At 33.0% G+C, this 21,946-nt stretch overlaps 2 protein-coding genes and 1 pseudogene across 2 annotated transcripts; 2 read left to right on the plus strand and 1 right to left on the minus strand.

The window, feature by feature from the left end:
• Positions 1–238: 238 nt before the first annotated feature.
• On the minus strand, positions 239–1,178 carry LOC115967639 (annotated as a pseudogene).
• A 5,671-nt stretch (positions 1,179–6,849) lies between these two features.
• Positions 6,850–7,800, plus strand: LOC115967646 (germin-like protein subfamily 1 member 11). The gene is made up of 2 exons (XM_031086792.1): positions 6,850–7,014; positions 7,259–7,800. Exons 1-2 carry the CDS (start codon positions 6,888–6,890, stop codon positions 7,798–7,800), a joined length of 669 nt encoding a protein of 222 aa, XP_030942652.1. The 5' UTR covers positions 6,850–6,887.
• A 6,888-nt stretch (positions 7,801–14,688) lies between these two features.
• Positions 14,689–17,429, plus strand: LOC115976022 (universal stress protein PHOS32-like). Its single transcript, XM_031097093.1, has 4 exons — positions 14,689–15,022; positions 15,118–15,227; positions 15,329–15,447; positions 17,270–17,429. The coding sequence occupies exons 1-4, from the start codon at positions 14,848–14,850 to the stop codon at positions 17,355–17,357; spliced, it is 492 nt and encodes a 163-aa protein (XP_030952953.1). The 5' UTR covers positions 14,689–14,847; the 3' UTR covers positions 17,358–17,429.
• Positions 17,430–21,946: the final 4,517 nt, after the last annotated feature.

Consider the following 21,946-nt stretch of genomic DNA (forward strand, 5'->3'; position numbering starts at 1 on the left):
TTTAGTCTTGTAACTAAGATGGAGACATGCGGTTGCTCCACCTCTATTATTATCACAACATTCTCTTGTTCAAAGCAGTATATTGAGCAAATAATAGGATTCAAGGTGTGTAATTAAGATTCAGTCATGCACTTGTTCCATCTTGTAATTACGGTACGACACAAAATGAGTTATCAGTAATCATTTTATTTCATAATAATTATAACCATAACACTACAACAAGGGAAACATAAAAAATTTATTCTAGCTGTCTAATGCTAGCTTCATCATTATTATCCATGGAATATTTTCTGAAGATAATCAACCACATTCTTGTCCACTTGGAAGGCCTTGATGAGAACATCAGGATTAATGGGAGGATTAGATCGAAAGATCGCATTTGCCATTGTGATGACCCCAGGATTTTGGCTACTAAGACTAGAAAAGGCAACAGCATTGGTCTCTCTTATGTTGAGCTGGAAGTGAATGAGACCAACTGGGAGCACAAAGACATCTCCCTGATTTAAAGTTTTGGTGAAGAGGCAGTTGTCAGGGTCGGATGTCACAAAGCCCACAAGGAGAGTACCCTTTAAGACTATCAGAAGTTTGGTGCCACGAGGATGAGTGTGTAGAGGACTTAAGCCATGCAGTGCAAAGTCAATGCGAGCCAAGGAAATACCTAGAGTGTTGAGGCCTGCAAGTTTATCCACGTTCACAAGATTGACACTTGATCCTAGTTGATTTTTAGTGTTTCCAGGAATATCTAGCCCAGAGATGAAAAAATCATCTGCTGTTGTAAGCATTGGGTCCTTGCAGAACTTTCCATTCACAAATACTACACAAAGAAAAGTTTGTTACTATCTTGAGTAAGTAAGACACTACTATAAAAATGGTTGACTATATTTCATGATAAAAACAAACAAAAAACCCATGTAGATAATTTCACCTTCGAACTAAACTTCGTTAATATTTAAATTCTTAACACAAAAACAAAATTAGAGGTTTGAAATGAGTTCAAAATTAATAATATAATATATAATACTAGTAGTAGAAATAAAAGTCTAAAATTATATACCAGCAGAATGGGTATTGTTAATTGCAACACAGAAATCTTGCAGAGGACTAGGGTCACTCGCGAAAGCAAGGGTGGATGCCAATGCCAACAGGGCCAAAGTCACAAGGTAATGAACACCTTTCATCATATTTGAGGTTATCTTGACCTTCTAGTACTCTGTATTCTTGGTGGGGTAAGGGGTGAGGATTGGAACATGTGTATTTACTGAGGGGAGTCTGTGAACAGGTCTATATGTGTAGATTTTGCCCCTTCATTGTAGTTAAGAAATAGTAAGTCATTCATTTATCAACTTAATATTAATATCTAATGGAGGAACCATTCTTTAACCACAACTACAAGTACATACTAGAAACCAATCAAATTGGGCAACTTCGAGGGTTAAACTTGTTGCACACACGTTATTTTACATAGTTTTCAACATATAAAAAGTCATGATTTCAATTGTTTTTTCGCGTGTAAAACTATGTAAAATAACTTGTGTGAAATAAATAGTAGATACTACTCCAACATCAATGCCATTCTACAGTTCAATTTCTTTAATTCTTTGCTGTATGGATTTCATGGCCTCTTCTACTCTTTATATATCAAACATCACTTTTTTGGGTTAGTGATGGTACTAGGTGATTTTAAGTATTAATTCAAGGTAAGTTTAGATGTTCTAGAGTCAACAATGTGAGTGCTTCACATAAATTTTCCAAATCCTATGGTTTGACTTAATCTTGTTAAGTTAATCTTCTTTTCGTGTACTAGATAGATAAAAGTGTCGGTTGGCTATCTAATGGTCTTCTAGTCCACCAACTACCAATGTATTTGGTATACATTAATATATTATTGGATTTTTCATCTTTTACTTTTCTCTCTTCAAGTTAATGGTGTATTTAGATTTCTTATGGTTGTGGGCAAAGGAATAAATAATTGATTCAATTCAAATATATAAGTTAATGTTTCTAGCTAGGAGAATTTTGGTTTAGAGAAAAAGGGATGCAAGTTTAAGTTGAGATATCTAAAGCTAAGTCCAACTCCAAGCTACGTATAAGGCTGTGTTTGTTTTGACTTCAAACTAATTTCAGAAATGCTTTTCCATAAAATAGGCTATTTGGTTGGTCAAGAAAATTGGGTCAAACGGAAAATAACTCCATTTGATGGACATACTGTAGGAGTAGCTCATTAACTTTCTAGGTGGAATCATCCAATAACTTGATCCAGTTTTGAAACTTCTATCCTTGAAATAGTGTAACATAAAATTTCTTCTCATCGGCCTTAATGATTTTCAACATCAATTAACAAATAATCAAAACAAAATCAACATTTTCTACTCCTAGAAAATCAATAGGCTTTGATGCTTTGTCAATGGGATCCTAAGACTTGAGGTTATGGGCTCACTATCATATTTAACTTCAAAAAATCCTCCATAGTAATTCAAACAATCTCCATCTCATTATTTTTGCCACTCTCCTCTTGCAACTCCATATTTATTTTTCTCCCAAGCCTTTCAAAAAATTCTTCTTAATAATTATCATCACTAGACAATTTTTTTTCCAAATTTTTTGTCTTCCAACCCTTTTTTTTTTTTTTCAAAACTTGATCGTACTTCATACTTATAAAAGTTTTTTTTTTTAAATTAAAATTTTCCCCGCATCAATGACATCCAACTTTTCATCTTCCCAAATGAAGTGATAATAAGATTCTCACTACAATCATCTTCAAATAAATTTCCCCCAAAAAAAAAAAAAGTCACCGTCATAGACGAACAAATTTATTTGAAGATGATTGTATCCAAAAAAAAAAAAAAAGTCACCGTCATAGACAAACAAATTTATTTGAAGATGATTGTAGTGAGAATCTTATTATCACTTCATTTGTTTGTCTACGACGGTGACTTGTATAATAAAAGATCTCATTATAATCATGGAGAAAGAAAAAGTAAACCATCAATCTTTTCATACTTGGCCATGAAGAAATTCTAAACTTACCTCTTCACATCCCAAAATATTGTATGTTGTTCTACCAATTTTTCACATCACTTTAAAGCTTTCGCGAGTTGAAGATAAGCGGACTCAAACTGAATGCCCAAAAGATCTTTCATAATGCTTGAGCAAACCTGATCCGGGGTGTGGATAGCAAGATTAAATTGGAAATGCACAAATGATTGTAATGAAACCAAGCCAAGCCTAGTCCAAAGTCCAACCCATTAGAATGACACATAGTGCATGTGAATTAATGGATATGATCAAAGTGGAAGAGCAAGACTTGCATAGATAATTAGTTGCAAAATACTTAGTTACACATTGGTTTTACAAGTTAGTTAGTCGTTTTTTAACTTTTCTTGATAAGTTTCATGAATAGGCACCAGTATAAAAACCTTGTAAAAATCATGTAACTCTTTATATATGATCAATGCAAATTTCTATACTTCCTTTTTAAAGCCCTCTTCTCCTTTCTTCTTCTTTTTTTTTAATTTAATTTTTTTACTTTACTCTTGGTGGGTAATTACCTCGAATTAAGTTAATTTTTACTAATTATCATTACTTTTTTGTTTTCATTCACTTTTCTTAAAACTCAGCAGGTTCATTAAAAGTGGTATCAAAACCGTTAATTCAAGATGAATGAATCTGTTGTACTTCATCAAAATTCCATGGGGTTATCAAAATTTAAAGGTGAAGATCCTTTTTGGTGGCTTTTCAAGGTTTATGAATTCCTCGTGCTTGAAAACACTCCACCACGCCACATGGTTTTGATTATCTCTTATTACATAGAAGCAGAGATGTGAAAATGGTTTTAAGATGTGAAGAAATCGGGATTATGTAAAAATTGGGTGGAATTTCTAGAATCACTATAATAATGCAAGAAAGGTTTATTGAGTTGGAATAATGATGTCATTGTATCTATCAGCAAATGTGAACATTAAATCAAAACAAAACTTATTAGAAATAGGGTATAGAGTAATCTATATCTATATATATCTACAAACTAAAATATAATATATCTACGCTTTTATTGAGTTACATTAGCCGTCACATCACATCATCCACCTACTTCCAACTCATTCTTTCTTATTTTTGAAATATTTTCTTCTTATTAATTTTCTAACTTATTGTTATACTCTTTCCAACCTTTCCCATTCCTTTTACCTTTTCATCTCCCCACTGATATCCTTTAATATCACTCTTCCTTTATTTTTGGCTCTTGTGATTTTCATTCTCTTACTATAAATTTGCAATTCTCTCTCGCTTTCTATCTATAGTTTTCCCACACACACAAGGTTATTTCTCTCTCACTCTCTTAATATTTTTTAATTTTTGGTGGATTTTTTTTTTTTTTTTTTTTTTTTTTTTTCATCTCTACTTTAGAATGATGAATTTTTGTATTATTTAGAACTATATTTTAGATTGGCGAGATTTAGTTTTGTATTTCTAAGTTATCTTCTTCTTTCTTTTCTTTAATTTCATAGATGTTAACTTACTGCATTATAAAGATAGTATATAAGAATATAATGTTATTCTATTCCATAGCATGACTTGGAGGATTTGATGTTTATATTATATCTTTCTTTTTTTACTCTTTTTCTTTTCATCTTATTTTCTGTAAATTTTTTATTCTCTTTTGAAATAGTGATTACTCTCTCCCTGTCTCTTGATTTTATATTCTTTTTTGCAACTCTAGTTTAGGTTGATAAATTATTGTGTTTTTTAAAACTCTATTTTGAGTTAATACGTTTTGGTATTGTATTTTTGAGTTCCACATCACAAGTAGTATCTCTCCCTTTTATAACTTTGGTTTGATTATTGTTTGAGTTACTACATAATTATTTTGGAAGTGAGAATTGAATTTATATCAAAACACAATATTGATTATGCATTTGAGTGTAGTAGCTAATTTCTCCCAATTACTAGTTTAGGATTCGGCAACAAGTGCATGAAATGTTCAAACGTGAATTTTTTTTTTTTTGATTCCTTCTAAGGAAAACTTGCAAGATACAAAGAATAGACTTTTATCTCTCAGTGGTAAAGAAATCTTCAACGTACTAAACTTGCATCCCTTTTTCTCTAGACCAAAATTCTCCTAGCTAGAAACATTAACTTATATATTTGAATTTAATCAATTATTTATTCCTTTGCCCACAACCATAAGAAATCTAAATACACCATTAACTTGAAGAGAGAAAAGTAAAAGATGGAAAAGCCAATAATATATTAATATATACTAAATACATTGGTAGTTGGTGGACTAGTACTAGAAGACCATGCATTCTCATCAAAGGTACTACAAATGCTAAATGTTATTTTTTAGTATTTTTAACACCTTAAATCATAAAAACACACCTACAATAAAGATGCTAAATGCTAAATATTTTAGCATTCAACTACAGTGGAGTCTCATCTTTGACACCCCACTAAAGCAAGATGCTAGAATTTTTTATTTTTTCTTTTTCTTTTTCTCTCCCTCACTCTCTCATGTGCCATGCCTTTACACGGCTTTCCTCTCTCTCTCTCTCTCTCTCTCTCTCTCTCTCCTTCTTTATACCACTCTCCACTGCTAGGTTGATGGTGTTGATCTAGTTGTTATTGTCCTCAGCGGAAAAGCCAACCTTTCCGCCCTTCAGGTCGGTGATGTTGACGAAGCTGGAGGAGCTAGGGGCGGAGCTAGTGGCCTGGAACATGGTGATCTGGTGGAGATTTTTGGTGCCAAAGTAGTCGAGGAGGATGTGGAGGGAGATGATGTTTTTGATGGTGTAGATGGAAGGGTGGGTGGAGAGGGGGTCGAACATGGTGGCATTGTCGACGGCGCAGACTGTTATGGTGGTGCGGCTGTTGATCTTGCCAGCGAGGTGCATGAGGGAGAGGTAGTAGTTGAAGGTCGGCGGTACTGGGTTGAGAAAGAGAGAGATAAAGGAGAGAGAGACAAAAGAGAGAGAGACAGTGCAGAGAAGAAGAATAAAAAATAATAATAAATAATAAAGAAAGAATATTTAAATGAAGTGTTAAAAAATATAGAAGTTTTGATGTAAGGGATATTGTAAAGTGATGTGTTATATGTTATAAAGTTGGTTTTTGAGATGCTAAATGCCAAAAATTTTAGCACCTTTGATGGGAATGCTCTTAGACACTACCCGACACTCTATCTATCTAGTACACGAAAGAAGATTAACTTAACAAGATTACGTCAAACCATAGGATTTGGAAAATTTATGTGAATCACTCACTCTATTGACCCTAGAACATCTAAACTTACCTTGAATTAATACTTAAAATCATCTAGTACCATCACTAACCCAAAAAATTGATGTTTGATATATAAAGAGTAAAATAGGCAATGAAATCCATACAACAAAGAATTATAGAAATTGAACTATAGAATGACATTGATGTTGGAGCAATATCTACTATTTATTTCACATAAGTTATTTTACATAGTTTTATACACACGAAAAAACAATTGAAATTGTGACCTTTCGTATGTCGAAAACTATATAAAATAACGTGTGTGCAACAAAGAAGTTGTCCAATTTGATTGGTTTCTAGTATGTACTTGTAGTTGTGGTTAAAGAATTCCTCCATTAGATATTAATATGAAGTTGATAAATGAAATTTGATTGGTTCCTAGTATGTACTTGTAGTTGTGGTTAAAGAATTCTTCCATTAGATATTAATATGAAGTTGATAAATGATAACTGTTGAATGACTCACTAATTCTTCACTACTCCGAAGGAGCAAAAACACATATAGACCTGTTCACTAATTCCCTTCTATAAAGATACGTGTTCCAATCCTCACCCCTCACCCCTCACCCCACCAAGAATACAGAGTACTAGAAGGTCAAGATAACCTCAAATATGATGAAAGGTGTTCACTACCTTGTGACTATGGCCCTGTTGGCTTTGGCATCCACCCTTGCTTTTGCGGATGACCCTAGTCCTCTGCAAGATTTCTGCGTTGCAATTAACAATACCAATTCTGCTGGTATATAATTTTAGACTCTTATTACTACTACTAGTATTATATATTATATTCTTAATTTTGAACTCATTTCAAACCTCTGGATTGATTTTATTTTTGTGTTAAAAATTTAAATATTAACGAAGTTTATTTTGAAGGTGATATTATCTACTTGGATTTTTTGTTTGTTTTTATCATGAAATAAGTCAACCACTTTTATAGTAGTGCCTTACTTACTCAAGATAGTAACAAACTTTTCTTTGTGTAGTATTTGTGAATGGAAAGTTCTGCAAGGACCCAATGCTTACAACAGCAGATGATTTTTTCATCTCCGGGCTAGATATTCCTGGAAACACTGAAAATCAACTAGGATTTAGTGTCAATCTTGTGGATGTGAATAAATTTGCAGGCCTCAACACTCTAGGTATTTCCTTGGCTCGCATTGACTTTGCACCGTATGGCTTAACTCCTCTACACACTCATCCTCGTGGCACCGAGCTTCTGGTAGTCTTAGAGGGTACTCTCCTTGCGGGCTTTGTGACATCCGACCCAGACCACCGCTTCTTCACCAAAACTTTAAATCAAGGAGATGTCTTTGTGTTCCCAGTTGGTCTTATTCACTTCCAGTTCAACATGGGAAAGACCAATGCTGTTGCCTTTGCTGGTCTCAGTAGCCAAAATCCTGGGTTCAACACAATAGCAAACGCGGTCTTTGGATCTAATCCTCCCATTAATCCAGATGTTCTCATCAAGGCCTTCCAATTGGACAAGAATGTGGTTGATTATCTTCAGAAAATATTCCACGGATAATAAGGATGAAGCTAGCATTAGATAGCTAGAATAAAGTTTTTATGTTTCCCTTATTTTAGTGTTATGGTTATAATTATTATGAAATAAAATGATTGTTGATAACTCATTTTGTGTCATACCGTAATAACAAGGTGGAACAAGTGCATGACTGAATCTTAATTACACACCTTGAATCCCCTTTTTTGCTCAATATACTACTTTGAACGAGAGAATGTTGTGATAATAATAGAGGTGGAACAACCGCATGTCTCCATCTTAGTTACAGGACTAAATTGAATTTTGAACATAATTAAAGAGTGAAATCTATAGTTTACCCTTTTTTTTTACTTCAAAGTGTGCATGGATATGGTGTTTCGTTTAGGAGAAAATGCAGGAAAGGAAAGGAAAAAAATTCTGGTTTTTGTTCTTTCTATATATTTTTATTTTATATTTTAATGTTATTTGAGTTGTATATATTATGAAGTATTTGTTGAAGTTTGTTTAGTTTGTGATTAGTTTAGTTTGTTTGTATCACTGTGTACATAAATCTACATGTAGTAGTTGTGAGCAAACGACCTGTAGTCTTGTAATGTACATAATTAGTTAGCTTGTTAGTAGTGTAGATGACACGTGTATTGTAGCTATAGGTTGTATAGTTAGTTGATTTTTCTTCTCTCCTCTGTTTCTGATGTATAAAGACAGAGCAAACTAATTATCTAATATAGAAAATTCATTCATTCAATCTTTGCTTCTTGCTCTCATCTCTTTCTCTGTGCACTGAACATTCCACCATTGAAGAAGCTTAGGTTTATGAATGATTTTCAACATGGTATCAGAGCTTGAACTAACCTCAGAGAATCAATACGTTCATCTGGTATTCTCTGAACTTTCTTAGTTCAATTTCTCTTTGTAGTTTCAGTGCTTCCTCACGAATCAAGCAGATTTTCATCTGTGTTCTTTTGATTCTTGCAATTGCACTGTTGTTTGTATTCTAAATCTTGATCTAGGTTTTTCAATTGCTTGATTGAAATTCGTTACTTGATTCTTGATTTAGGATCCGTCAATTGAACTTGATTCTTGATTTAGGGTTCATCAATTGAACTTGATTCCTGATTTAGGGTTCTTCGATTCTTGGATTCATTTTTCTGAGATTGCTTTTGTGATCAAGAAGGTTTCTTGGTTGGATTCTTGGATTCATTTTTCTGAGATTGTAGGTTTCTTGGTTGGATTCTTGGATTCATTTTTCTGAGATTGTTGTTTGGATTTTTTTTTACACTGCAAATGGCTGACACTGCTTCTAGTTCTTCTGTACCCATTGTTCAACCGTGGGAAAACCCCTCTAGTCCTTACTTCTTGACTAGTAGTGATAATCCTGGTGTATCCCTTGTTGTGGAACGACTGACTGAAGAGAATTACAATACCTGGAGTAGGGCAGTGTTGATCTCATTAGATGCTAAAACTAAGGTTGGGTTCATTGATGGTTCAATTCCAAAACCTCAATCACCTGATCATCCATGCTATAGAGCTTGAAGTATTTTTTAGGTCTTGAAGTTGCTAGAACTACCAAAGGACTGTCCTTATGTCAAAGAAAATATACCTTAGAGCTTCTGTCTGACACTGGATTATTGGCAAGCAAACCTGCAAAAATACCAATGGAGCAATCTGCAAAGTTTAGTAGTGCTATTGGTGAAGATGTTCCTGATCCTGCTCTCTATAGAAGGTTAATAGGCAAGCTGCTTTACTTGACACTCACAAGGCCTGACATTTGTTATGCAATGCACAAATTAAGTCAGTTCATGATTGCTCCTAAAGCGCCTCATTTGCAAGCTGTTTACAGAATTCTTAAGTATTTGAAAGGGAGTCCAGGACAAGGCTTATTTCTTTCTGCAGAATCAGAATTAAGACTTAAGTCTTACTGTGATGCTGACTGGGCAGCATGTCCAGACACTAGGAGATCAATTTCTGGGTTTTGTATTTTTCTTGGTGACTCTTTGATCTCTTGGAAGTGTAAAAAACAGCATGTAGTGTCAAGATCTTCTGCCGAATCAGAGCATAGGGCTATGGCAACAGTAACCAGTGAGATTGTATGGCTTATAGCATTACTTAAGACTTTTGGTTTAGATCACAATCAAGCAGCTTCCCTCTACTGTGACAGCAGGGCAGCCTTGTACATAGCAGCCAATCCCGTCTATCATGAAAGAACAAAACACATCGAAGTTGACTGCCATTTTATTAGAGAAAAAATTCAAGATGGTACACTCAAAACATTCCATGTTCCCTCAAGACATCAAGTTGCTGACTTCTTCACTAAAGCACTTGGGCACAAACAGTTTCATTATCTTTTGTCCAAGATGAACCTAAATAATATATATGGTTCATCTTGAGGGGGAGTGTTGAAGTTTGTTTAGTTTGTGATTAGTTTAGTTTGTTTGTATCACTGTGTACATAAAACTACATGTAGTAGTTGTGAGCAAACACCTGTAGTCTTGTAATGTACATAATTAGTTAGGTTGTTAGTAGTGTAGATGACACGTGTATTGTAGCTATAGGTTGTATAGTTAGTTGATTTTTCTTCTCTCCTCTGTTTCTGATGTATAAAGACAGAGCAAACTAATTATCTAATATAGAAAATTCATTCATTCAATCTTTGCTTCTTGCTCTCATCTCTTTCTCTGTGCACTGAACATTCCACCATTGAAGAAGCTTAGATTTATGAATGATTTTCAACAGTATTGATGGTATTTGTAGATAGAGTTTGGTTGATGAGCAAAAAGAGAAAAAGTAGAAAAAGTTTAAAATTGTGTAATAACAAGTTCCGCTTTATTTAGTTTGGGATATGTTTTTTGCCTTCTAAGAAACAGATATAGCAACTTGTTAAATATTTCATTTATAGCGAACAATTATCAGTTACAATATTATAGAGACAGTTCAATTTTCTAAGGCAATTATCTGCATTCATATTGGTAAAATTTTTAGGAGGTTTAAGAAGAACGGCTTCGCTTTGAAAGGCAATACCTCTTTGAAGTTTCATCATATTCTCAAATTTTCCATTAACGAAAGTAATGGCTGGTCGTTGGTGGAATTCAAAATTCAAAGTCAAAGTCATTGGAGTTGATTGGGCAGAGAAATCAAAAGCTGTCGCAGCTCTATTAGCCGCTGACGTGGAGGTAATTAGTTAGAAGCCACATCTCGTGGAGGGATTTCAGTTTGATATGTGATTAATTTATATATAATAATAGGTGAGGTTGAGAAAAACTCAAATTAGAATTTTAAATTAGAGTTCTAATTTTGTGCCATGTCTCTTAAATTATTTATTCTTAAAGAGTTTTATTCCTTAATTTTAGAATCAAATGTGAGACCACATCATAAATATTCATTCAAGTGAGTTATTAAGTACAAAAACTAAAGAGTTTTGAATAAATGAATCGTAAAAAAAAAGTGTTTCATAATAATTTTAAAAAAAATGGACAATTTACATTTTATACCTAATAATATCCTTACAAAATTTTTTAAAGAGTTAACAAAATATAAAAATGACTATCAATAATATTTAAATTATATTATGCATCTTGTTGTATATCTTTAAGTGTATCTATGCATATGCATGAGGTTACAGGTTAGTTAAATTAAAATACATGACATCTTTTTATTGGATGAGAGGACTACTAAACAATGCTAATGTGGTCCTTTATAAACATTGAATAATTTTTTTTGTAAAAGAAACAGTTGTACAAAAATTTTAAGTTTATTGCCATTATTGGGATTAAATATATTTTCTTTCTCCTAAGTTTTGAGTTTTTTTCCCCCTGATCATATGTTTTTGACAATTTTTTTTTCCTATGGCGTTATAAGAAAATTGCTTTACGAAAGCTTATATTACCTCCCCATACACCAATCTTTCCCAAATCCAGGGAGTAATAGTAGCTTGCCACGTTGCTTATGAGTTGTGAGCTAGGGACATAGGAAATGCACAGATGATCGTAATGAACCCAAGCCGAGCCTTGTCCAAAGTCCAACCCATTAGAATGACACATTGTGCATGTGAATTAATGGATATGATCAAAGTGGAAGAGCAAGACTTGCATAGATAATTAGTTGCAAAATACTTAGTTACCCATTGGTTTTACAAGTTAGTTAGTCGTTCTTTAACTTTTCTTGATAAGTTTAATGAATAGGAACCAGTATAAAAATCTTGTAAAAATCATGTAACTCTTTATATATGATCAATGCAAATTTCTATACTTCCTTTTTAAAGCCCTTTTCTCATTTTTTTTTTTTTTTTTTGCTTTACTCTTGGTGGATAATTACCTTGAATTAAGTTAATTTTCACTAATTGTCATTACTTTTTTTTTCATTCACTTTTCTTAAAACTCGACAGGTTCATTAAAAGTGGTATCAAAACTGTTAATTCAAGATGAATGAATCCGTTGCACTTCATCAAAATTCCATGGGGTTATCAAAATTTAAAAGTGAAGATCCTTTTTGGTGGCTTTTCAAGGTTTACGAATTCCTTGCGCTTGAAAACACTCCACCATGCCACATGGTTTTGATTATCTCTTATTACATAGAAGGAGAGATGTGAAAATGGTTTTAAGGCATGAAGAAATCGGGATTATGTAAAAATTGGGTGGAATTTCTAGAATCGCTATAATAATGCGAGAAAGGTTTATTGAGTTGGAATAATGATGTCATTGTATCTATCAACAAATGTGAGCCTTAAATCAAAACAAAGCTCATTAGAAATAGGGTATAGAGTAATCTATATCTATATATATCTACAAACTAAAATATAGCATTTATTGTTGCTACGCTTTTGTTGAGCTATATTAGTGGTCACATCATATCATTCACCTACTTCCAACTCATTCTTTCTTATTTTTGAAATATTTTCTTATTAATTTTTAACTTATTGTTACACTTTTTCCAACCTTTCCCATTCCTTTTACCTTTTCATCTCCCCACTGATATTCCTTAATATCACTCTTCCTTTTATTTTTGGCTCTTCTGATTTTCATCCTCTTACTATAAATTTGCAATTCTCTCACGCTTTCTATCTATAGTTTTCCCTCACACACAAGGTTATTTCTCTCTCACTCTCTTAATATATATTTTTTAATTTTTGGTGGATTTTTTTTTTCATCTCTACTTTAGAATGATGAATTTTTGTATTATTTAGAACTCTACTTTAGATTTTTGGTGAGATTTAGTTTTGTATATTTAAGTTATCTTCTTTTTTTCTTTTCTTTAATTTCATAGATGTTAACTTATTGCATTATAAAGATAGTATATAAGAATATAATGTTATTCTATTACATAACATGACTAGGATGATTTGATATTCATATTATATATTTTTTATTACTCTTTTTCTTCTCATCTTCTTTTTTGTAAATTTTTTATTCTCTTTTGAAAAAGTGATTAATCTCTCTCTCTCTCTCTCTCTCTCTCTCTCTCAATTTTATATTCTTTCTTACAACTCTAATTTAGGTTGATAAATTATTGTGTTTTTAAAATTCTATTTTGAGTTAATACGTTTTGATGTTGTATTTTTGAGTTCCACATCACAAGTAGTTTCTCTCCCTTTTATAACTTTGGTTTGATTCTTGTTTGAGTAACTACATAATTATTTTGAAAGTGAGAATTGAATTTATATCAAAACACAATATTGATTATGCATTTGAGTGTGCCTATCATTTGAGTAATATTAAGTGCAATTTTATTGTGATTTTTTATTAGCATGATAATCTCCTTTAAGAGAATAAGGAACTTGAATAATTTATTTGAAAACTTAAGAAGTATAACATAATTTAGAAGAATATAGACCACCTCATAAAAGAATAATATCAATCAAACACAACCAAAATAATAGAATAATATATTGGTAGAGATAGAAAGATGAAATAATTTTAGAAATAATTTAATTTTTAGGGAGAATAAATTATCTTTAATAAATTCTAGAGAACAAATTATATATTATTTTACAATTGCAAAATAATTATCTACAATTTAAATGACTACGAGATTTAATATACTTTTAATATTTAATTTCAAACATGAAATGAATGTATATATATATACACACTGAGAATAGTCTGAGATGACAATTTTCAGAAGCTTCAAAAAATGCAATGGTTTTGACAACAACTAATTGTACTTTGACATTGAAATTTTCCCTTAAAAAACACCGGCATTATGGCCGCTTGTTTTCATTATATTATTCCAGACAAAAACTGGATTCTTCTAGAGACTAATCGAATTTGTGCTCTGCAGCTCAAGGTTTAATTTGATTCTTCTGTCTTCTTTTCAATTAATTTGACCTGCCCTTCAAACTTTGACATAGGTGCAAGGTAGGCAGCAAGCTGCTTTTTTTACTATTCTTTATTTCTATTTTTCCCTCTCCTATAGTCTTTTTTTTTTTTTTTTTTTTTTTTTTTTCAGACAAATTTTCAGTCAATCCTATGCTATGCAACACTTCAGATAATTGATCAAGTACTATAGTCATCAAAATTTTCATCTAAAAATTAAGACCCTCTCTCAAATGGCACCTCACTTGAGCCCAACACAACACAAAAGAAAAAGACTGAAATAAAAAATATATTTAAAAATAAATAAATAAATAAATAAAAAACCTCAATGCCTATAATTTGAGGGACATAAAAAAATTAAAAAAAAAAAAAAAAAGAGTAAAAAAAAGGGAAGAAAAAAATTAAAGCATCTAACAAAGTAGATGTGCTGTGCGCTGAAAGGACCAGTTGAATCACATAATTGACTAAAGATGGCACACCTGTTTTATACTGTCCTATTTAACAATACAACAGGCAGAATTATTAGCTTTATGCTAAATTCCTTTCCTTTCCTTTCCTTGTCTGGTTTTGATATGAGACAATCTTATAGTATCAATGACGGATTCCCACTAGTGCCTTCAAGAACCTCCTCCTTCATTCTATCGAATCCAAACAAACAGCATAAGTACACTTTGTGTGGCAAGCCAATATTCTTAATTCAAAAGCTCTAGCCTGCAGCTTCATTATTGAGAGAGAAAGAAAGAAAGAGAGACAGAAGCTCGAGATGGGAAAAGCTCGTACAGTTGGTGTAGGAATGGACTACTCTCCAATCAGCAAAGCAGCACTTCGATGGGCTGCTGATAATTTAATGGAGGATGGAGATCGTATCATCTTAATCCATGTCCAGCCACCCAAATCCGATCATACCCGGAAGCAACTTTTCGAGGACACTGGATCACGTCTCTACCTTTTACCTTAATCTTTGTTCATGACTACTCTTTTGCATGTGTATACTCAATACTCAACCCTTTTTTCTATGTTTTTGTTTTTGCAGCTTTAGTTCCTCTTGAGGAATTTAGGGAGATTAACTTTTCCAAGCAATATGGACTTACAAATGATCCAGAGGTTCTTGAAGTTCTTGATGCAGTGTCAAAGACCAAAGGGGTATTGATTTTATTTGCTTTCATTCTGTATATATACATATTTGTCATGAAAGTTTTGCTAGCTGTGCATAGCCATGGGTGTGACTGTATGTGTTGGAACAGGTGAAGGTGGTGGCCAAGGTCTACTGGGGGGATCCAAGGGAGAAGCTGTGCTATGCTGTAGAAGATCTCAAGCTCGACTCACTTGTTGTTGGAAGCAGGGGTCTAGGCGCTATCAAAAGGTAAACTTTTATCATCGCTTACTCGAGAATTCAGGATCATTCACCAATAACGATTTCCATTTGTCAAAGTGGTAATCTAACCATATTAGGGATAAAACTTAGTTTGGCCTTGTTTATGCTCTCCATACACATCAAGTATCTTCCTGTCTTAAATGTTAACATTCTTGAAAAATCTAGACATTTGATATGAAAGTGTGAACATCGTGTGTATAAAGTGTATATCAAGAAATGTGAAATAATAATTTTCCTTAATTTTGTATCTAAATGAATCTTTTAGAATTACTAAGAGAACATTATTAATTTTTGTCATAAGGCAATTAACCATATGATTAGATTGAGAGCACCGATTGATAAAGATGTGGAGGCCTTTTAAATTGATTAAAATTTTAATAAACCAAATTAATGAATAAAAATGATTGATCTCATACTAAGTATTCTACTTTATGCTTCATCAATCGTAATTTACTACGTGTTTTTTAATTTTTTCTTATAAAGTAACTAAAATTTAAATTGGCAAAAAAAAAAAATATATATATATATATATTACATTATTATAGTTGATAGAGTATAAAATAGAACACTAAAAGTAAGATAAAAGTTTTTAATTTCAACTTAATCTTGCAAGCCTAGTATATACATAGGCATCCTTGTAATATTTTTTATGTTAAAAGGAAGATAAAATTTCAGTTGGCGTCCTAATGAAGACTAAGGGATACATTGAATGTTATTTTTCTATTAAAAAATCTGTAGTAGCCATAACAATGTAAACCAGATCGGTGTATGGATTAACCTTGATTTGTAAATCAGGGTTTAAGGGATAATTCAAGTGGTTCTAACATTGTATAAAGGAGCAGGAGTTTGAACCCACACACACCTCCCTCCCCCTATATATCTAAGGACAAAAAAAACCTTGATTTGTAAATGAATCTTATGAAAGATCTCATCAAACACCTAATTGCATATCTGACCATAGTTTTCAGAACAGGACCGGACCGGGAGGTCGGACCGTGAAAACTGAAAACTGGGATGAAAACTGGTTTTTTAAGCCTAAAGAACCGAATTTTTTGTTAATTCCGTGAACCGCTAAAATCGGGGTTGGACTGCATGAACTGGTGAGAACCATGCGGTCCAACCCCTTAGCAATTTTTTTTTTTTTTTACAATTTTATTCTACTTAATTAAATTATCCATCTCTTACAAGGAATAAAAAAAATTATAATTAAAATCCTTCAAAGATATTCAAATTTACTTCAAAAATTAATCATAAATTTTAATGTTTTCATGGTTATTATTTTATTTTATTAACTTTCTTATTTAATTATTAAATATATGCTTGAAAATCATTAAATTTCCCTCACATATATAGATATATTGTCAATTTTGCTAGTTTTATAAATTTAATATCTATATTTAGGCTTTAATTAATTATTAAATTAATTATGATGTCATCACGGTTCGACCCCGGTTCAATCTCAGTTCGTCCTTAAAAACCTTGAACCTCTCCCTTTTACGGTTCAATAAACGGTCCGGGTCTGAAAACCTTGTATCTGACATGAGCAAAAAATTGAGGAGGAAAGTATTCTGGAAAATTATTATTAGGTTTCTTCATATGGATGATCACATTCTGCTTAGTATAATAAGTTTAATACCAATGCCAGTGGATCATACTCAATTAACCTTTTATATATTGTCCATGTAATTTTTCAAAATATTGAATTTGCTGAGCAATGTGTGTGTGTGTGTATATAATACATGAATAAGGTGCATAATTAATTCGTTGTGACTTGTTTGATTAAAGCTAAAAAGGGTTATGTGATTTGCAGGGTGTTGCTTGGCAGTGTAAGCAAGTACGTTGTGACAAATGCTTCATGTCCGGTCACTGTGATTAAGGGAACCCTTTCTAAGCCTTAATTGACACAAGATTGCTGTCTCTATAAGTGGTCATCACTTTCTGGATGTATATTTTCTTTTATAAAAGCTTATGTATAATTCAAGTGCAAGTATTGGCTTTTTTTTTTTTTTTTTAGTAAATAGTAATACTTATTAGAATATACACGAAAATAGTAATATTAGTATTTTAAACCGAGTTTAAGTATTGACTTATTGAGAATGCAGTTTATATTATTGTGGTTGATATTTTTGTCATTTTAATGTATTTCGAAGATAACTTAAATATTTAGCGATGTGTCTCTATCTCTAGTGGCAATGCTAAGTAGTGGCTGTCAAGCTTTGGAGTTGAGAGAGAGAGAGAGTACATGGAGGTGCAAGGGGCTGGTGTGTGCAGTTGTGCTAGAGAGAAATAGAGAAAGAAAGAGAAGATAATCTTTTGATTTTACAAGTGAAAGCTTGTTAAAGGGGCGGGAGGAATTTTCTTTCCTTTTAGCGTTAATTTTCTAAGAATATAGTTAGTTGTCCTGTTGCAAAACAAACTGAAAAATTAGCATCTTAAGTTTTTAAAAACTCGAGATCAATGGTGGAACTCGAGTTTCTAAAACTCGAGATGCAAACGGTAGCACCTGATGTGGAAAAAAATTCCACGTGGAACTCGAGTTCCACCATTTTCTTTTTACATCAACTCTTCATCTTTGTCTATTCTTCTTCTTTCTCAGTTATTTTCTTCTTCCATCCAGTCTGAGTCTTCATTTCAGATTTGAGTCTTCTTCTTCCTGCATGATCTGGTCTTCTTCCTCTCTTCTTCTTCTTCTTCCTTCCAGATTTGTTCCTCTGTTCCTCTGTTTCCTCTGTTCTCTGTTTCTCTGCTCCTTCTAGTTTTGATTTTCCATCCATTAGAAAATCAAGTCTTAAAAGACTCAATTTTTAATTTTGTACAAAACGAGTCTTTAAGATTCGAGATCCAGCTAGCATTTTCGTCTAACTCGGCACCACAAAATGAGTACAAAGTGAGTTTTTGAGACTCGATTTTTAATGTGGAACTCGAGTTTCTAAAACTCGAGATGCTACTTTCCATTATTCTTTCAAATGTTGCCTAACTAACTATATACAACCCCTTTACACAGCTATTCTGCACATTCCCTCGAGCGAGAGTTTGAAAATTTTCAAGGGCATTTTTGTAATTTGAATTTAAGTGAGCTAGTATCTTGACTTGTCAATTTTTATACAGGTGTCAAGTTTTAATTGGACCATGAAACACCAACTAGATGCTGACTTGGTATTCCAGAAACAACATATACTTTCTCCTCAAAATTTATAGAGAAAACAAGCCCAGTCCAAGCCAAATTTGAACTTCACCAAGATCAATCCCACATCAAAATCTTGAGGTGATAGGTCAAAGAAACATATCAAAATTTTCTTCTTGAGACATTCAGCCTGAGCAGAATCCTTCTAGGGGACTCAGCAAGTATAAAACATATAAATAAATCTGTACAACTTAATTTAGGTTTGAGGGAGTAAGAATGGGGGAGGGATGAGGATGGCTGATTGGATTAGTTGTAGAAGAAGTAGTAGAAGAAGATGACATGGTTTGATGCGGGTCTATTGCTCTAATACCAAAATGAGAGAATAATAAGAGTTTGTGTTTTGATTTGCTTCCTTGAAAATATTTTAGAAGCTGCTACTTTTATATTTATATTATATTCAAACGTACCTAGATAAATATTTGTTTCCAAGATAAATAACTATACTGTTGTATTTGGATTACATGAAAACTCCTAAGTACTATCAAATTGCTTTGAAGGTATTAGAATTACAAAAGAACTCCTAAATATTACTATCTGATTGCTTTGGAGGTTTTAGTGGTGGTGACTGATAATCATCCAATGCCTTGATTTTAGCTGTAGAAAATTTTGTCTCAAAAAGTTGGATCAAGTTCAATGCAAAACGTTACTCAAGTCCAAAGCAAAAAGTTACTCAAGTCCAGATTAGTTCTTTTAATTTTGGTTGGCTGAATCTGGTTGTCCAACAAAAAAATCTCTTTGCAATCAGTTGAAGGATCAAAGCTCGGACTCTAATATAAAAAAGATGCAAAAGAAATTTGAATAGATTCAAAAATAGAGATTGATTCATTAATTTGGGAGGATGAAGAGGTACATAATCCTCGATCCTAAAGGAGAAAAACATGAACCTCAAATAGGAATCACAGACTTAATTTATATTCATTATACCAAATTAGTTTTATAAGGTGAAGCTTAGCTATTTATGTTAGGATATAGTGTCTTCAATTCACGATTTCAGTTGTTTGTAGACCTGTGTACGTATATATTGATGTGCTCTTTATAGTTTATATTATAGTCTAAAATAATTAGTTCTGTTTGTGGCCTATGGGGAATAGTGTTGCTCTTAAGTTGGCTAGACATGCCCAATGGTGGGAGCGGAGAAATTTTGGCTTTAGAACATACCTCACTTTCTAAAAAATGTAATGGATATTTATTTTTTCCTAAACGAAAAAAAGAGCTTGTAGGTATGATTACTACTCATGAAGGGTGTGTGATTATCCAACCAATAGTAGAATTTGCTAATACTCAAAGACATGATGGTCACAAATGTTTTTTTTTTTTTTTTTTGGGGGGGGGGGGATTAAAGAGGGCATAACATTAACTATTTAAAACATGCAGAGTTATGGCAAATTGCCTTAAGGTGTACAATCCAGAAGCATTTGAGTACAAAATATTACATAATTCATCAGAATTTGGATAGTCTAAAATAACAAAATCAAAAGGGCAGGAGCAGCCTTTCTTGGCAAGCTTGTCCGTGGCTCTGTTGGCTTCTTGGTACACGTGGTTAACCTTGAAGTGCTGGAACTGGTTGAGGAGGAACCTACAGTCATTTAGGAGGAGAGAATAAGCTCTGCTAGAGTTATTATTGGAAAGAACAAGCTAAACAATAACTTTAGCATCAAGTTCCACAATAAGGTGGGTAATTCCTAGTTGGGCAACCAAAATGAGACCATTTGTTAGTGCCCAAAATTCAGCTATAATACTGGTTGCCATGCCAATTTTCCTCCTAAATCCTTTCACCCAATTGCCGTTGCAATTACGGATCAAACCACCACCTCCTGCCTTTCTCGGGTTCCCTAGGGAAGCTCCATCAGAGTTTAGTTTAAACCATCCCTCCTCCGGTTTGTGCCGGCACACCGGGTTAGCTGAGTATTGCTTGGGTATATGCAGTTTCCCAACACAAAAGTAAGGGTATGTTTGGTAATTGCTTTCCCCCTTATTTTCTGTTTCCAAAAACAATTTTCTATTTTTGAAACTAAAAAACTTGTTTTGGCAACCCAAAAGACAGAAAACAAAAACTATTTTCAAAACTCAATTTGTGAAAGAAACTGAAAACATGCAAAAAACTGTTTTCAGTTTCTAATTTTCATAAGTCAATGAAAATATGCATTTAATTGAATGAGTTTGTCTCATTTAATGAGTTAGAATTAGAATTCAAATTCTAGTAACAACATATTTTAGTATTTTCTATTTTTTTCTTCAAATTTTTTTTTTTTTTAATTTCAACTAACCAAACATGTTTTTGATTTTAAAAATACAAGAATTTTTTTTTTCTTTATATTCCCAAAAACAAGTTTTTGAAAATAGAAAACAAAAACTATCACCAAACATAACCTAATATTCCATGGCTTGTTGAATGCAAGTTTTGTGGAGGCAAGAGTTTAAAGGGGTGTTTTCAAATACCACTCTGTTCCTATATTTCCAAAGTCCCCAAATAGCAAAAAGGAATTGTGTGCTCCAAGGAAGTCCATTGGCTTGCAATTGGTTACTGCACAAGTAGTTCTTCTTTAGCCACTCGGGAAGGTCCAAATGGCTTAATCTGGATAGGGGTTGAGGGGTTTTGATAGCTCTCCAAAAGGTGGCAGCAAAGGGGCAATCTCAGTATTGTTTCCTCTTGACTCTTGCACAAAGGGCATATAGGATCACAATTGATACCTCTAGTAGCAACCACTTGCCTCACTGGGACACTATTATGATGACACAGCCAAAGAAAGGAGCTAATTTTTGGCCATATGTCTAATTTTTAAACACAGTTGCCCACAAAAACTTGAGGATTATTTTATGTGGGAAAGTTTAAGGCATAAGCCGAAGCCATGTTGAAGTCTCCAACATGGGAGGACTTCCACATCAACGAATCCTTCTTCTCACCATAAATTTGCATGGGCGTGGCACAGACCTTGTCCTTGATCTCACTTGGCAAGTCAAAGGATATAGAATCCCAGTTCCAATTCCCTTCTTGAAAAATATCAGCTATAGCCAGATTAGCTTCTCTTGGGGTTGAGAGGGCCTTCAACCATACTTCTCAAAGAACTTCCGTTTACCTAGTTGTTCTCCCAGAAATTGAGTCTTGAATTCCTTCCTACACTCCAACACACTCATTTTTCAAAGATGGGGAAACCTTTCTTCACAGCAAACTAGTAGGGAGAGCATGGAAGTTTATCTGGGTCCTTGGAGTTTCTTCTCAATTGGGAACAATATTTGTTTAATATGACCTTTGCCTAAAAAGAATCTTTTTCTTGATATAGTCTCCAGTTAAGCTTTGCTAGC

This window comes from Quercus lobata, chromosome 2, assembly GCF_001633185.2.
Source record: "Quercus lobata isolate SW786 chromosome 2, ValleyOak3.0 Primary Assembly, whole genome shotgun sequence".
Taxonomy (NCBI): domain Eukaryota; kingdom Viridiplantae; phylum Streptophyta; class Magnoliopsida; order Fagales; family Fagaceae; genus Quercus; species Quercus lobata.

Coding starts and splice junctions, on each gene's coding strand:
- LOC115967646 (XM_031086792.1), top strand. CDS start 6,888: ATGATGAAAGGTGTTCACTACCTTGTGACTATGGCCCTGTTGGCTTTG. Junction 7,015..7,258: donor TAACAATACCAATTCTGCTG/GTATATAATTTT, acceptor TTCTTTGTGTAG/TATTTGTGAATGGAAAGTTC.
- LOC115976022 (XM_031097093.1), top strand. CDS start 14,848: ATGGGAAAAGCTCGTACAGTTGGTGTAGGAATGGACTACTCTCCAATC. Junction 15,023..15,117: donor TTTCGAGGACACTGGATCAC/GTCTCTACCTTT, acceptor TTGTTTTTGCAG/CTTTAGTTCCTCTTGAGGAA. Junction 15,228..15,328: donor CAGTGTCAAAGACCAAAGGG/GTATTGATTTTA, acceptor GTGTTGGAACAG/GTGAAGGTGGTGGCCAAGGT.